This window comes from Gallinula chloropus (assembly GCF_964237585.1).
Source record: "Gallinula chloropus genome assembly, chromosome: 19".
Lineage (NCBI taxonomy): Eukaryota > Metazoa > Chordata > Aves > Gruiformes > Rallidae > Gallinula > Gallinula chloropus.
The window spans coordinates 11,495,272-11,509,455 of record NC_140104.1 but is presented as its reverse complement, the minus strand read 5'-3'; the positions used below and the strand labels follow the sequence as shown (position 1 = coordinate 11,509,455).

Here is a 14,184-nt window from a genome sequence, read left to right as displayed (position 1 = left end):
GGGGAAGGAGTATTTCTCCTCAATCTTATTCACCAGCCAAAAGCCTGAAAATGCAAAAAACACATTTGTGAAGTGCCTTCCCAAGGACCCTGGGCCCCGGACCTGGTGAGCTGGGGCTGCTGCCTTTTTATTGGCGTTTAAAAACCTTTTATTAACGTGTGTCAGGGCTGGGGGAGGAGAGAAGAGGCTCAGGTTTCAGGACCCCCCATGCAGAGAGGTTTATTGTGGGAAGGGACATTAACACTTTCTCCTCCGCATCTCCCTGGCCGGGGCATGTGGCAAAGGGGGTGCTGCAGGGACAGGCTTGGGTGATGTAGGCGTCGAGCCCAGGCAGAGCTCGCAGGGATTGCTGGCAATTGGTGTTGCCATGTGCCTGCACAGAGGAGAAGGTCCTTCCCACTGCCATCTTCCAGCCTTATCACCAGCTCCACGGGACCACTGCAGAGCAGGAGGCTCCCAAGACAACAGGACTCAGCTGAGGAAACCAGGACATGCCCCAGGTTCCCCAGGGCGGTGCAAGAACAGACCCCCACACAGCTTGGACACACCATCACTAGGACTTGCTGTAACCCCAACGTGCCCCAAGTGTCATTACAAGTCCCCACAGCAGCACCACCTGATGAATCCACAGCCATCACCTTCCTGCCTCCCAAATCTCGTTTCAGCCACGCTGCTGTTCCCAGCTCTTGCCTCGGGTACAAGGATGGGTGAGCGAGGTCCTGGCAGCGTCTCCTTCGGCTGCAAAGGCTGCAGACACCGTCTGACAGCTCAGGCACCAGGCTGCATAGTTTGCTGTTGACTGGTAGGTTCGATGGTGTTCCATCACACAAGCTGCAGTGGATATCTGCCCAACATACGCCCAGGAAAACATCACCGAGCTATGCTCACCCTGGAGCCAGCTTTTGTTGGTTACAGCTTCAGTGACAAGAGATGATGGGAAGCTCAAAGTGTCACACTGGCTCCAGCAGGAATCCGAACGCGCAGCCTCGTGGCAACGAACGGGGTTAGAACATTTTCACTCAAAATAAGAGCCAGGCCAAACGCTCAGAAACTCGCTGAGAAGCTCTGGCTGAAGGCTGCACTCCATCTGCTAACCGGGCCGTGGGGAACAAAAAGAAGTGGGAAGCACAGTGTTTGCCCTACACAGCTTAGAAAACAACCACCCTGGTGGTGGAACCGATAACCTAACACCATTCTCAGCCAATGCTCTCCAGTCTTGCCTTCCAACAGATTCCTTCCCACTGAAATGTTATAAATTCATTAAAAAAAAACCCTCTGTGGGGAGAAAGCATAGGGAGCATCAGTAAGCAAGGTGAGATATTCTCCTTGCAGTAAAATGCCAACTGCCTCTTCTTAGCCGTGCAAAAAGGTGCCATGGCAAACTTGCCAGAGCCACTCTGGCACAGCAGAACCCTTCTCCCAAGCCCACAGGACATTCACTTGGTGCTGTATAAAGATCTGTACATTTTCTTTGCTTCTCCAGCAAACAGCTGTCAGGAACTGGGGCTGAAACCTGGGCCAAGACTGAGAACAGGAGAGAAAGAAATCGGGTGCAGAAAAATAGCTGCTGCTAAACAGCAGTGAAAAAAATCAATGCTAGAAAGAGAAACACACATTTCTCACCTGCTCACAGCTCGGGCAGGCGGTACCCAGCACGGAGCACACACACGGGAAAGCTCCGGCGACACGGCTGGACGTGGTACGTGCCAAAGGGTGCTGCTCCACTGCAGTGCCTGTTGGCACCCCCTGGTTAAGGCACAGGGATACAAATCCCCCTCGTGCCACCATGGATACCCTGTCACTGCCAACAGCCCAGAGATGCATCTGCTGAGGAGTCAGGTTCATCTGGGCTCTGCACCGCTGAAAGGAGGGCAGGGAGCAGATGGTGGACAGGGGACCGCACGCAAAGATCCCCCTGGTTAAGTTGAATTAGGGGCTTCTTTGCAGGGAGCTGCCTTTTTGTGCTTTGCTCAGAGTCTTTTGTCAAAAGCATATGGGTTTGTGCCTCTCCTCCAGCTTGGTCTCTGCTGCCTTCTGCAACCCCCCCCCTCTTCTGGAGACAAATAATTCACTTTATTAATACCGCAGGAGAAGATCTGTGGAACAAGGTAATCACTCGACTGCAATGACGCAGTTGCCACTCCAGTCCCCTTCTACAGCTTTACAGAATCACAGAAAATTGGGTAGGAGCATCCAAAGAGGTCACTTTGCCTCCTTTTCCGAGGCAGTTCACCTCTCTCCAAGCTGTGCCTTGACAGAGCCACCCAGCCTGCTTTTAAAAATCTCCAAGGCTGAAGAGATTCCGCAGAACCGCTGAGGAAGCTGCTCTCAAGTGCCTAACTACCCAAAGGCATGAAGCCTTTCCTTACAGTCTAGCCTTAATCTATTTTGCTGCAATTTATGCCCGTTCCTTCCTGTGCTTTTCAGTACGGAGCTGGAGGACAGCTTGTTCTCCTCCACTCTGCAACAGCTCACTGCATTTTCCCCGAATTCCCTCTAGACTAAGAAGTTCTGGCTTCTCTAGTCCCTTCTTGGAAGTCAGGCTTTTGAGATCTCTGCTCTGTCTCACTGGCCTCCCCTTAATCCCCTTGGGTGTCTTCTGCAATGTGAACATGCACACCTGCTGTTCCACCAGTCCGACCATCAATGGAAACACCAGTCAGTACTGGACTGAGACCCTGCAGAACTCGTTGCTGCTGCTCAGCGTGTCCTGAGTAGCTGGTGGGTTCCTCCATCTATCTCCAGGCGATGTGTTTGCTGGGTTAAGGCAGAGCCCAGCAGACAGCGCAACACAACAGGGGCTCAGACCTGTGCAAACACGAGCGAACACCCCAGCCTGCTGGGTGGGATCAAAAGTCAGCTACTTTCAAACCAAACAAGACCCACAGAGGCGGAAAAATAAAGAAGAAAGCAGGGGGGATGGACACAGCCCAGCCTGGCTCCTTCTTTCTGGAATCTGTGTTGCCTCCTCAGCAGAGCTGAGCCGGTGCCACCGTGTCAGATAATCCCAGCTGCTCGGGCGGATGCTGCCGCACTGCGAGGGCACCAGCTCTTACCAGTTTGTCTGTACAGGACCAGAACCAAAGGGAGCCAAGACAGAGAAAAACCTCAGCTGGGAAAGCTCAGGTGGAGTTATGGGACAAGGCTACAGCTCTTCTTTTGCACACACGTGAGCGCAAGTGCCTGGCAGGGCAGGTAGATGGCACTCCAAATAAACCGGTGTGTGGTTAGAAGAGGCAGAGTTCAGGGAATACTGACCCCCTCCCACATGTTCTGGGGCACCAGACTGGGCTGCTCAGCCACCTTCACCTATCTGCTGTGTTCTGGGGGGTAGCTACTGGGCAAAGAGTCCCTGCATTGAACAGGGCAACGGGGCTATCCCCAGCAGAAGCCCCAGTGAGGCCACAGCACTGGGAGAACAGGCTACCTTAGGGCAGCAATGGTGACCACACGCTTGTTGTTTTCACCCCTTCAAATAAGAGTCTTGAAAATCTGTTTTTCCACAGTGGCTTCCTGGACTAAGGTGCTTCCCCAAACTGGGAGAGCTCTCAGTTTTACTGGCTCCCCCTGTGCTCCTCTGCCGTGGGCAGTGCTGTGACCAAGGGCTGGGCAGACAGGGAAGTGAAACAGAAATTCGCAAATTCACACCCCCCCTTTGGGTCCCCCTGTGACAAAGGTCCTGTATTTCTCACTGTCATTTCAGGAAAATAGCAAGAAGAAGTGGCACATGGGAAGGCACACTGCCACCATCACACGCAGGCTCTCCACAGGAACCAGCCCCTGCATCCCCACTTCTCCTCCCCAATGAGCAGCGTTTCTGGGGCTGTCACTCTGCCTGAGCAGGAAACCCTCAAGAGCCACTCTTATCCTGCCGTGCCTCCAAGGGCATGCAGAACAAATGCCATTGTGCCTCTTCCACCCCCCCCTCCCCACACCATCAGGTTCAGACACGTTATCCAACAACAGCCCCCAGGTCCCTTCGGCCAGGTGGTGGCAGAGAGCAGACCCAAAACCCCACATCAACAAGGGAACTGATTTCATTAGTCTAAAAACAAACAGCCAAAGGAAAGTTCAGGCTAGAATGGGCTCCTAGAGCAAAGAAAGGAAAATAGAGACCGGGCAGTGGGGAATGCTTCATATTCCTAAAAGCCTTTTGTACGTTAACACATGGTGTCTGCTTCTCTCTAGTCACCTATTTATCACTCTCCTCTTTAGAGAAGGAAAAAAGTCCTGGCTGCCTTCCTAAGGCAGAGTTTTGTGGCCGGGGGGGAGGGGGGAGGGTGCTTTAAGCATGATGCAAACCATTTGGAGTGCACCGAGAGCACTGCCAACACAAGCTGCACTATTTAAACAAGTGAGGAAATGATCGTATATACAACATGCCAGCGAGCACACACACACCAGAGGAAGTCGAGAGGGGTTTTCATGACACAGAGCTGGATGTCAGCGGCTGAAAGGTCGATATTTTCCCTTAACACCCTTCTCAATGACTTAATCGTGTTCCGTTTGCACAGAAAACTTCCCAAGAATAAAAGTCTGGAGGAATCGAGGGGGGATGTTTGGCCTACTGCTGACCTTGTCCGAGGTCCTCTCCACGTAGCAGGGCTCCTGGGGGGCGACCAGCAGGGGAACGAAGCCTGAGAGCAGCCGATCCTCTTCCAGGCTAAGCAGGGCAAGGTCGTCATCTGGGTCCTTGTACAAGGGCACCTCCGACTGATTCACTGTGGTCAGTATGTTACAGAAGTCAGCCAGCGTCGCCCACACATCTACTGAGACCCTGGGAGAACGAGGAGAGACGTGAGCAATTCGGGGCTGGAATGCGTTGGGAGTTGCCTGCAACGCTGCAGCGAATACCAGAGAGGTGAGGCGAGGCGAGGCACGCCACCGCTGCTGAACCGACCCCACCGGGAGGGCTCCGGGCGCAGCTGCGCTGGCACCGAACCCAGGAGGGCTTCTAACCCTCACCCGCCGCGGCTGACAAGCGACCACCCAGTCCCGTCCCTCCCTCTTCCCCGGCCTCCTTGGATGGGGATGGCTCCCAGGATCTCGCCTTTCCCCTCCTCTGCCCGCTCCTGAGCTGGCACACGGACGGGAAGCGGCATCCCCGTGCAGCGCCGGCAGGAACCCAGCTCATTCCGGATGGGAGGAACGCTGCTTGTTACTCGATTTTAAAGCCCATGGGGAGGATGGGCTGATCCTTTGCACTGCTGTTGGGGCAGAAGAGGCACCTGGGAGGCTCCCAGCCCAGCCTGAGGAGCTCCAGCCTGGTCCAAGGAGCTCCAGCCCAGCTCGAGATGCTCCAGCCCAGCCCAGAGCACCTTCTCCCTCACCTGTCTGTCATCTGCTGTGATCACAGCTAGGGCCACACTCTAAAGCACAGAGATTTCCTTCATTTTTGCCCTTAAAGCCCAGCTTTAATGGGGGGTTAAACCGTGTTTTGCTTCTGGCCACAGTTTCCACTCTCACAAGTGACCTGCAAAGCTGCCTCTGCAGCATCTCACCTTCCCGGAGCGGCAGTGACGTGCGGGGAGCTGGGTGTGGACTGAAGGCCACCAGCAGCCCTGCACCGCTCTCCAAGCATCCTGGTCACACATCCCCACGGCCAAGCACATCCCGGGGAGGGCCCAGCATCCCAGAGAGGGCCCAGCATCCCAGGGAGGGCAGGCAGGAGACAAGCGCAGGGGGCACTGCGTTCAGACCAGACTGCCTCAGGCTGCGTTTCTCCCTCCTGTTTCTAAAAGCACTCACATCAGGGGATGGTTTTAGTGCATAAACTGGGACAAAAGCAGGGAATAGGGAAAACTGGCGCTGATCCGCTTCTGGTGGCAGTGAGGACAGCTGCTCCTCCACCTCACCCACGCCTCTGGGGTACCAAAAAGCGCAGGGGAGCCAGCATCACCGGGGGGTGCAGCAGTGACCAGCGCAGCCCGAGGCAGCTCTGGGGCTGGAGGGAGGCCCCCTGCTCTTTGAACTGCTCCAGGTGGACAGAGTCTGCATTCGGTTATTTACGGGAATCAATGTACCAGGAAAGCACACTGAAATGAAACATCTTGTTTTCAAGAGCGTCCTGGGAGCCAGGCAGAATGAGGAGCCATTAATCAAAGCCCGGCACGTAATCAGCACACATGTAACGCAGAGTCGCCCACGTCCCTAAGCCAGCCCCAGCCCGCGCGCTGCAGAGGAGAAGAGGTCCTTCAAAGCCCTCTGCACACAGACACCAGGAGCTGGGTTCATTCACAAAGCTCCATCGCTTGGCTCAGCCAGGTCTGGCTGTCAGAAATGTTTAAATATGGAAAAAAATAAACAGTTGCAACACGTTTTTCGGAGGGATCTGTCCGAGGCCCTTTGTGATGTAATGGGAAACGCTGCGTTTGTGCTACCAGCTGGAAAATAAACAGAGCTGCGAGGGTTAAAAGGAACTGAACTTTCCACGACCCCTATCTGCAAAAGAAGAAAATAATAAGAGGAATGATCCACTGCCCCACAGCCCTGATAGTTTATCCTCCGGCCCAAGCTGCAGAGACAAGCACCGGATGTGATAGGGCTGCTCTGGGCCACCTCCAAGGCGAGCTCTGCCCATGGGAGATGCACAGGGCTTGGGAGGCTCAGCCCTCCCCCAGTGCCCTGCTGGCAACTGGGCTGCGTGGCTGAGGTCCGGTCACACAGCACTGGTGGGGCCCCAGCTGCGCTGAGGACTCAGTGGCCATGCAGGGATGGAGGAGCAGTAGAGGCTGAAGGCATCAGCTGGGGAGAGGAACGGGAAGAACTGCTGCAGCTGCAAGGGAATGAGCACACTGGGGTGTTGAGGACAGGCACTGGTGCAGGGGATGTCCTGGGCGGGGTGCTGGGACAGCCCGGTGCACGGGGCCAGGGTGGAGGAGAAGGGGAAGAAACCACCCTGCAGAGCCCCTGCCTGTATTCCCCAAGAAACAGAGCTGGAGGGGATGGAGAAAACCAGTGAGGGTCGGGGGGAGGCAGTGAGGAGCAGTCGGATGCTGGGCAGGACTGGGATCCAGAGCGGGGCAGGGGTGGTGGTGGGGTGAAGAAGCAGCGCAGATGAGGCGCACGGAACCATCTCTCTTGGTGGGGCTTCGCACCCCACGTCAGAAAAACACCAAACCAACCAAGCCGACAGCCCTGCAGCCGCCCAGCCCAGCAGTGCCCTCTCCTCTTTCCCACATAGCTGCCTGCCCCCAGCCCTTCCAGCAGCACTGCCAGGCAGGGCACCCCTTACCAGCCCAGGCAGCCCCTCACCAGCCCAGGCAGCCCCTCACCAGCACAAGCTCAGCCCCTGTTGCTTTATCCCCTCCATCCCCAGCTCCCTACAGCATCACAGTGCCTCGCACATCTGGCCTTTGCACTGGATGTGTTAAGTTTCCACCGTGGGCTTCCTTCAGTCAAACCACAGGCTGTGCTGGCTCCCTAGGTAGCATGATCTCTGTGCAATGCAACCCTGAGCAGCTCAGCGGCGGCAGCTGGGCAGCACCCTCTCACGTGCAGCACCCTGCAGAGCCTTCAAACAGCCAACAAAGAAGGTGGTGTTGGCGCTTCTGCTCTGGTTTTTCTCCTGCGATGCAGAGGCAGCACCGCAAAGAGCAGGTCTGACAGTTTTCTACCTTCCCCTTGGGTGCAGCTCCTCCTCCACAATGCATCTCCCAGCACTGGCACCATCAAGATCACGTACTGGCTGCTGGCCACCGGCAAAACCAGCGAGGGCTGGTGGCTCATGCTGACAACACACAGCGCAGCAGATCTCCTCCTAGGAGGTACACTCGACCTAGAAGGTTGCACAAAGCTTGTGAGCCTGGCCAGGTACCTCATCCCCACTGTCCTGGAGGATGGCCACCTCCAGGCATTTCTGGCTAGCATCACCCAACAGCGCCTCAGTGCTGGAGCCTCTCCGCAAAGCCAAGGCAGGCCCAGGAGCCTGGAAGCACTGAGTATGCTCAGTGCCCCAGCTTCAGCATCCCTCAGCTGAGGGAGGGGCCCCGCATTGCTGACACTGAGCCCAAGCACGCAGCTCCCAGGTACAGGGACGAGGTTCCCAAAAGCTTTTAACCGAGGAAGCGAGAAGAGGGTTAGCGCGAGGTCTTTCCTCCGAACGGGGGGTTCATTCACTTCCCCACAGACACATTTACCATTTGCTTATTCCACTAGGACAGGGGGGGGAAAAAAAAAATAAGAGTTAATTTCTTTTTTATTGCCTCAGGATTCCAGGTTTAATGTAGCTGTCAGTGTGAGCGCAGCCCAGCTGCAGGCCGACAGGACGCAGCCCGGCCAGGCGACGGTGAGAGCACCGCACAAGTGTGCAGCCGAGCGAGGGGGCTGGAGCGCGGCCATGGGGCAGAACACGGTCCTGGAGAGGTTGGGTGGGCGCAGGGATGGCTCCTGCTCAGGGTGGATGGATGTCCACCATGGGTGTAAGGTGAGAGGAGCGCACCGAAGCGTGGGGTGAGCGGAGGGCGATGGGAGAGATGGGCACGGGAGCGAGCTTAGCGCTTGCCAAATCCCTGCCGGCAGCGGCGGTGGTGCGCGGCACACCGGTGTGAGCCACCATCTTCACCGGGGGCGCGGGCTGCCTGGTGATTAATATCAAGCACAATGACCCCATGTTACAAGCCTGCGGGGGCCTGTGGAGGTGGCCGTTTCCTGTGTAATACCAGCTTGTTTAAACACTAACATTCAAACTCCACAGCTGCGGAACAAACCCGGAAAGCGCGGCGCAGAAGAAGCCCTGCATTGTGTTCCCCAGCCGCCCAGAGCCGCGCTGCCGCGCAGATGGCAAACGCCTCGGGCTCACGTGCTCCTGGGGCCCGGCGATGCGCACCCACCCGCTCCCGGTGCGAGGTGGCACTGGCACGCACCCACCTCCACACAAAGGGCTCTCCCTCCATCCCTGCCTGGGTTCCCTCTCTCCCAGGCCAGGGGGAAGCGGAGCTCAAAGCAGCTCGGCTGCAAGGAGCAAAAGGGGCGCGGTGGGAGCTCTTCCTCAAAGGCACTCACCACCTTGGACCTGGACTTCATAGGGCTGTCCCCCTGCCCTGTGGCACCGAAGATTTCCCCCTCTCCACCCTGCATATGGTCCCTTTGGCTGGCTGGGTGTCCTCACACCCACTCCTCTGCCAGGAACATGTCTTCGGAGAGAGGGATGTCTTCAGAGAGAGGGATCCTCTCCTCCCAGCCAGCCCCTGCTTTGCCACAGCCCCCTTCTCCATGGAGCCTTTTGGCTTCTCCTTCACTCGACTTCACCTTCATTCTCAGCCAGGTTTACACTACTGAGACACCTCCGAATCCTCGCTTTGATGTCTCGATAGGGAAACTCTGGTGGCCAGCATGACTAACTACGGCTGAGATCTGCAAAAGGGATTTTCCATTTAGTCTCCGGTAAACTCCAGCAAGATCTTGGCATCCCTGTCCAAGACTCTGTCCATCCCTCCCAGTGGGAGCTGCCATCTCAGTGACACTTCTCTGCAAGAGCGATGTGATGAGAGCGATCTGGCAGATCTCTCTGGGAAGGTAAGCTCTAGAATGTGCTCAGAGCTTTTGGATTTAATTTAATATTTGGTTTAAATTAACCATTTTTAAATGCTTACAGACAAGTCTCCACAAACCGAGAGGCCCTTCGCTCCAGCACGGGAGGAGCAGAGATTCGCCAGGGTCAGCCCTGTGGCAGTTTGTCTGTCCAGCCAGTGGCTTCCCCATTGATTCCTGGACTTCGTTTAGCAATGGATTCACTGCAGCAACAAAGTAAAGCAAGGAGAAGCTTTGCTCTCCCCTGGCCAGTCCTCTTCACCCCTCTCAGCTCTTCAGTAATGTATCCCAAAAGGAGATGGATCCACCTGAACGACAGCAGCTTCCTTGAAGATCTGCCTTCCGCCCCATCCGCTGCTGGTATCTCTGCCTTAGGAGACCCCCCCTGCTCCCCTCTCCCCAGTACTTCCTGCTTTGACACCCCAACCTCTACAATTTACTCCTAGGCAGAGCTGATCTGATCAACACTGCTCCAACACAGCTGCATGGCAATGCCACACTGCTTTAAGCCACTGCAGACCCCAATGTGATGCTGGCCATGAAACACGCAGAAGGGGCTGTAAGACCTGGGAACAGCCGTTCCAGACACACAGCCCCCAAGCCATGGGACACTGCAGAGATGTCCGTGGCCAAGCTTAGCTCCTATCCAGGAAACAGCCAAGAAAAGGGCCACAGAAAACTTGTTGGGTCCCTCTCCCAAACAGGGTGAGGCGAAGAACACCCCACACCTCTCAAATACACACAACAGCCCAAGAAAGGGAACGAGGCAGCCTGTCACTATGGCCTTCTGGCCTGAAAACTAGCCTATCTCCTGAGCCACCGCGACCACACCAGGGTGGATGCACGTGCCAGAACAAGGAGGGTGGTTTTGGGGACAGGCATAGCTTCTCATTCAGGTTGAATTTGGGAACACCAAGCCCCCAGCTAGGGAGATGATGTCTGCCAGGAACCAGGGCTCATTCCCAAGACCCCTGCCAACAAAAGGACCCTAAAGACCCACCTCCTGAGCCTTCCACCCTGCTCTGCAGAGCCTACTCCCAGCGTGGCTCGCAGCCGCGGGCCAGGTTTCGGCAGCGCTCACCCCCTCATCACACCTTTCCCTCCGCCTCTGTCCGAGGGGGAAAAGCAGTGAGCTGAGGAATTTGGTGTGGGTTTTCTTTTTTTTTTTCTTTTCTTTCTTTTTTTTTTTTTTTATTGTAAGGACTCAAATCCAGCAGTGTGATAAATGCATCCGAGCTACAATTAGGAAGATATATAGCATCAGAACGCGAAGGTCTGGGCAGCGTGGTGAAACGCGGGCTCTCCAGAGCCCCAGCTATGTTTCCCATTATGTAACCCTGGTCATGGGCAGACAGCCAGACTCCAAATGAAAAAGAGACTCTGGCTTGGCACCGGTTCTATTTTCCTATCCTCATTCGGGGTCAGCGCAGTGTCATACAGCTGCAGAGAAAGCTCCGGGGATTAAACCTGGGAAAGACTCCAAGACCAGGACCCGGGTTCAAGTACCAGCTGAAAGCAATAAACCAACTGCCACAGCTGGGCTGAGTTTAGACGTTCTCAAAGTCCCCCCAGCTCTCTCTCTCTTGCTAAGAACGAGCGATCGCGAACATGGCGAAGGCAGCGGCGTGAGCAGAGGGCCTCGGGATGTACGGCTCCGGCAGCCCAGGCCCTGGGCTCTGGCGGAGTCTTGACAAGCTGCCCCGTTGGCCACGAGCCCAGGCCGTCATTCTGGCAGCAGTGCTGGCCCCGGATGAGCTGTGCTTTGATGCAAGCTCTGGGCCAGGCCTTTGCTCTTAGGGATTGCCAGGTGGGTATGGGGCCTGGTTCGTCCAGAAGCTTTAGCACATTCGTGGCATCCTCGCAGGGTGCTTTTGGGTTGCAGGGGGTTTTTTACTGCCCTTTTTTGGTGCCCACACCACCACAAAGGGCACTGAAAGCGAGGGTTTCAGTGCATCCAAAGGGCTCCTTCCATTGGCACCGGTGGGAACCTCAGGGCATGTCCCACCACCACGAGCCACAGCACATGTGACACAGCACGAGCCCCTTAATCAGTTCTGCAACTTGGCATCTGCACTTGCTCATCGCACACTCTCCCCGCTCCCGCGCTCACCCTGCCCATAAACCTTGGCTTACTCCAACACGCCTGCTGCTCTGGCCCATGTTTTACTTCTAAACTTCTTTGAAGCTTCTCCTATCCAAACCCCCTGGACTTGGTGACTCTACCTGGTTACTGGACAACCCCAGGTCAGACAGCAGGCTTGTGTCAATAGAGAGCTGAAACATTAACCCAGTGCTCCCCTTTCCCACCTCCCAGGAACATGTCACCATTCCCAGGGCGTGCCCAGGAGTGGAGCTGGGTTCCCGCTGTTCATCTCTACCCACACCTCCAGGAAAGCTCAAGTCACTGCTGCTCCAGAGTCCCCGGCCACCAAGTCACAGCTGTCCACTACTGGGTCAACATGAAACATCTGGGCTGAAAGAGCTGCCGGTCTTCTCACCGTGGATAAGAGAGATGCTTTGGATGAGCCAAGAGCACCAGGGTGGCCAGAGCTGGGAGCCTACATCCCAAAGTGAGGGTACAAGAGGGGCTGCTCAGCCACCCTCTGTGGAGAAGGCAAGGTGGGAAGCAGTTGGGTCTCTGCTCCAAGACGAAGACCCTTGCTCCTCTACCAGGCAGACCAGGGAGTCACAGAACAGAGCCCCTCAACCCATACCCACTACTCCCCAAAGAGCCACACGCCGTCACACCACAGGGCGAGCTGCCACCACCACCTCCTCCCACCCCACGGGACAAACAGGAGCCCGCACCTGCTCCATCAGCCTGGGGGGACGCAGCCCTGCACCCAGGGAGGAGGCAGCTCGTCCTGGGGCAGGCGCCGAGCGCTGGCTGCGCGAACCCAATCAGAAATTCCATCTCGAGGCTGCCCGTCGCCAAGGGCTCAGCGGCTCCCTGCGCAGGGAGCGCGAGGGGAAGGGGGGGATTGGTGCACGCGGGTTCACGTGACAGATCCCAGTTTGAGTTCCTGCCCAAAGATGGGCAGCAGTTCACATGAGCAGGCAGCGGTCCCACACCGAGCAGCCGACAAACAGAAAACAGACTCCATCTCCACAAAATGAGGCCCAGAACTTCCTGTGTGAGATTTCCATTTCCTCAGCCAAATGAAAAAGAACTGGAGTAAGAGGCAATAAACTAGGAGAGCAGGACTGGACCTGACGCACGGAGCGGGGACCCATTAATGGTTAAGCCACTTTGCTGGATTACTCTTAATGCGCCTTCCCATCACCCCGGGTTCTGGCTCCTTTGGATTAACAATAAGACGTGATTTCAGGCTCTGGATCCGGAGTACCGGAGGCAGATGGAAAATCCTGCGGGAAAGCAGCTACGGAGCATGCTCAGACAGTGTTTCGCATACTCCATACTTGGCCCCTTCACTCGATTTTCTGTCCAAAAATATGCAAATTGCCTAGTCCGCATTATGGACTAATGGGCTGGAATCGGCCGGGTTAGAAAATTAACCCTTTTGTGTGCTGCAGGGGTAGAGACGAGCCCTTTCTGAAGCAGAAAGGAAGTGACACTGAGAGCTCCAGGAACAGGCGAGCTGCTCCAGGCCAGCCCAACCTGACCAAGGTTGGTCTCAGTTGGTGAAGAAAAGGCAATGAAAGCCCCGTGCTGGAAGCGGGCGGCCCTCGTGCAGAGAGGGAAGGCCCTGCCTGTTCAGCTTGCTGGGCCAATGGAGCATATAAAGGAGCTGTATCCCAACAAAAGAAAACACATCCTAAGCAAAAGGCAAAAGTCCAGCTCACGGGACATTTTCTACCACACGGAAGCAAAGGGCAACTGCCAGGCACCCTCTGAACCACCTCACCCCCACCCGTGTATCAGTGAAGTCACTGCGTGACCAAGGGCGGCAAGTTCTGCCCCCACAAAACATCCCCTGAGCAGCAAATGTCTCCTGGGCACTCAGGCCAGAGTGCTACAGCCAGGAGTAAGCATGAGCGAGGGGTAAAGGTGGCACAAAGAGCTCAGGGAAGGAGAGGGCAAAACAAGACAGAGGATGCACGTACTGTTTGGGGAGCTCCAGAGAGGTTGGAGGAGGATTCCAGGTGTCCGGGTGTCCAAGCATCCAGTCTGACCAGACCTTCACACTGGGCAGCAGCTCTTTCAGGTCCTGGGGCAAGGCAGAGACCTTGATGTCATCCTCCTCATCCTCCTCCTGCTCCACCTCTTGTGGCTGAACTGCAAATACAAGATGTGAGAGCTGATGCAGCTCACTGCGGGCAGGAGTCAGGCTTGGGCGGGGGGAGGGGATGCATGACACAGATCCCAACATCCCAGCCTTGGACACACAAGGGAATAGCCAAAACTCATAGCAAGACCAAAGACTGATCTGCTCCCCTACACAGACTGGCCTGGGGGGCAAGCCAGGCTGTCTGTAATCCCTTTTATGGAGGGTAGCAGGATGCTGGTGCACCAATCATAGAGACAGGATCCTGAGGTCCCAGTTTTGAGAAGCTTCCCAGAGATGGCAGAAAACATGCCCTGCATCCATCCCTTTCTTCCAAACATTTCTGCCTGCACACATCAGGAACTCTCCCACAAGGTGATCCAGCCATAGCATGGCCAGAGCTTGGGATGTCAGGAAGGACTCCAAG

General features: G+C 56.0%; 1 protein-coding gene across 4 annotated transcripts in view; it reads right to left on the bottom strand.

The window, feature by feature from the left end:
- Window positions 1-14,184, bottom strand: part of SMG6 (SMG6 nonsense mediated mRNA decay factor) — a gene marked incomplete at its 5' end in the record, with an annotated part of 113,536 nt that overhangs the window by 43,939 nt on the left and 55,413 nt on the right. For all 4 annotated transcript variants that reach the window (XM_084272821.1, XM_084272820.1, XM_084272822.1 and 1 more), the window contains 2 exons: window positions 4,576-4,777; window positions 13,597-13,768. In XM_084272821.1, coding sequence (XP_084128947.1) covers window positions 4,576-4,777; window positions 13,597-13,768 — 374 coding nt within the window. The remainder of the gene's footprint in view (window positions 1-4,575; window positions 4,778-13,596; window positions 13,769-14,184) is intronic.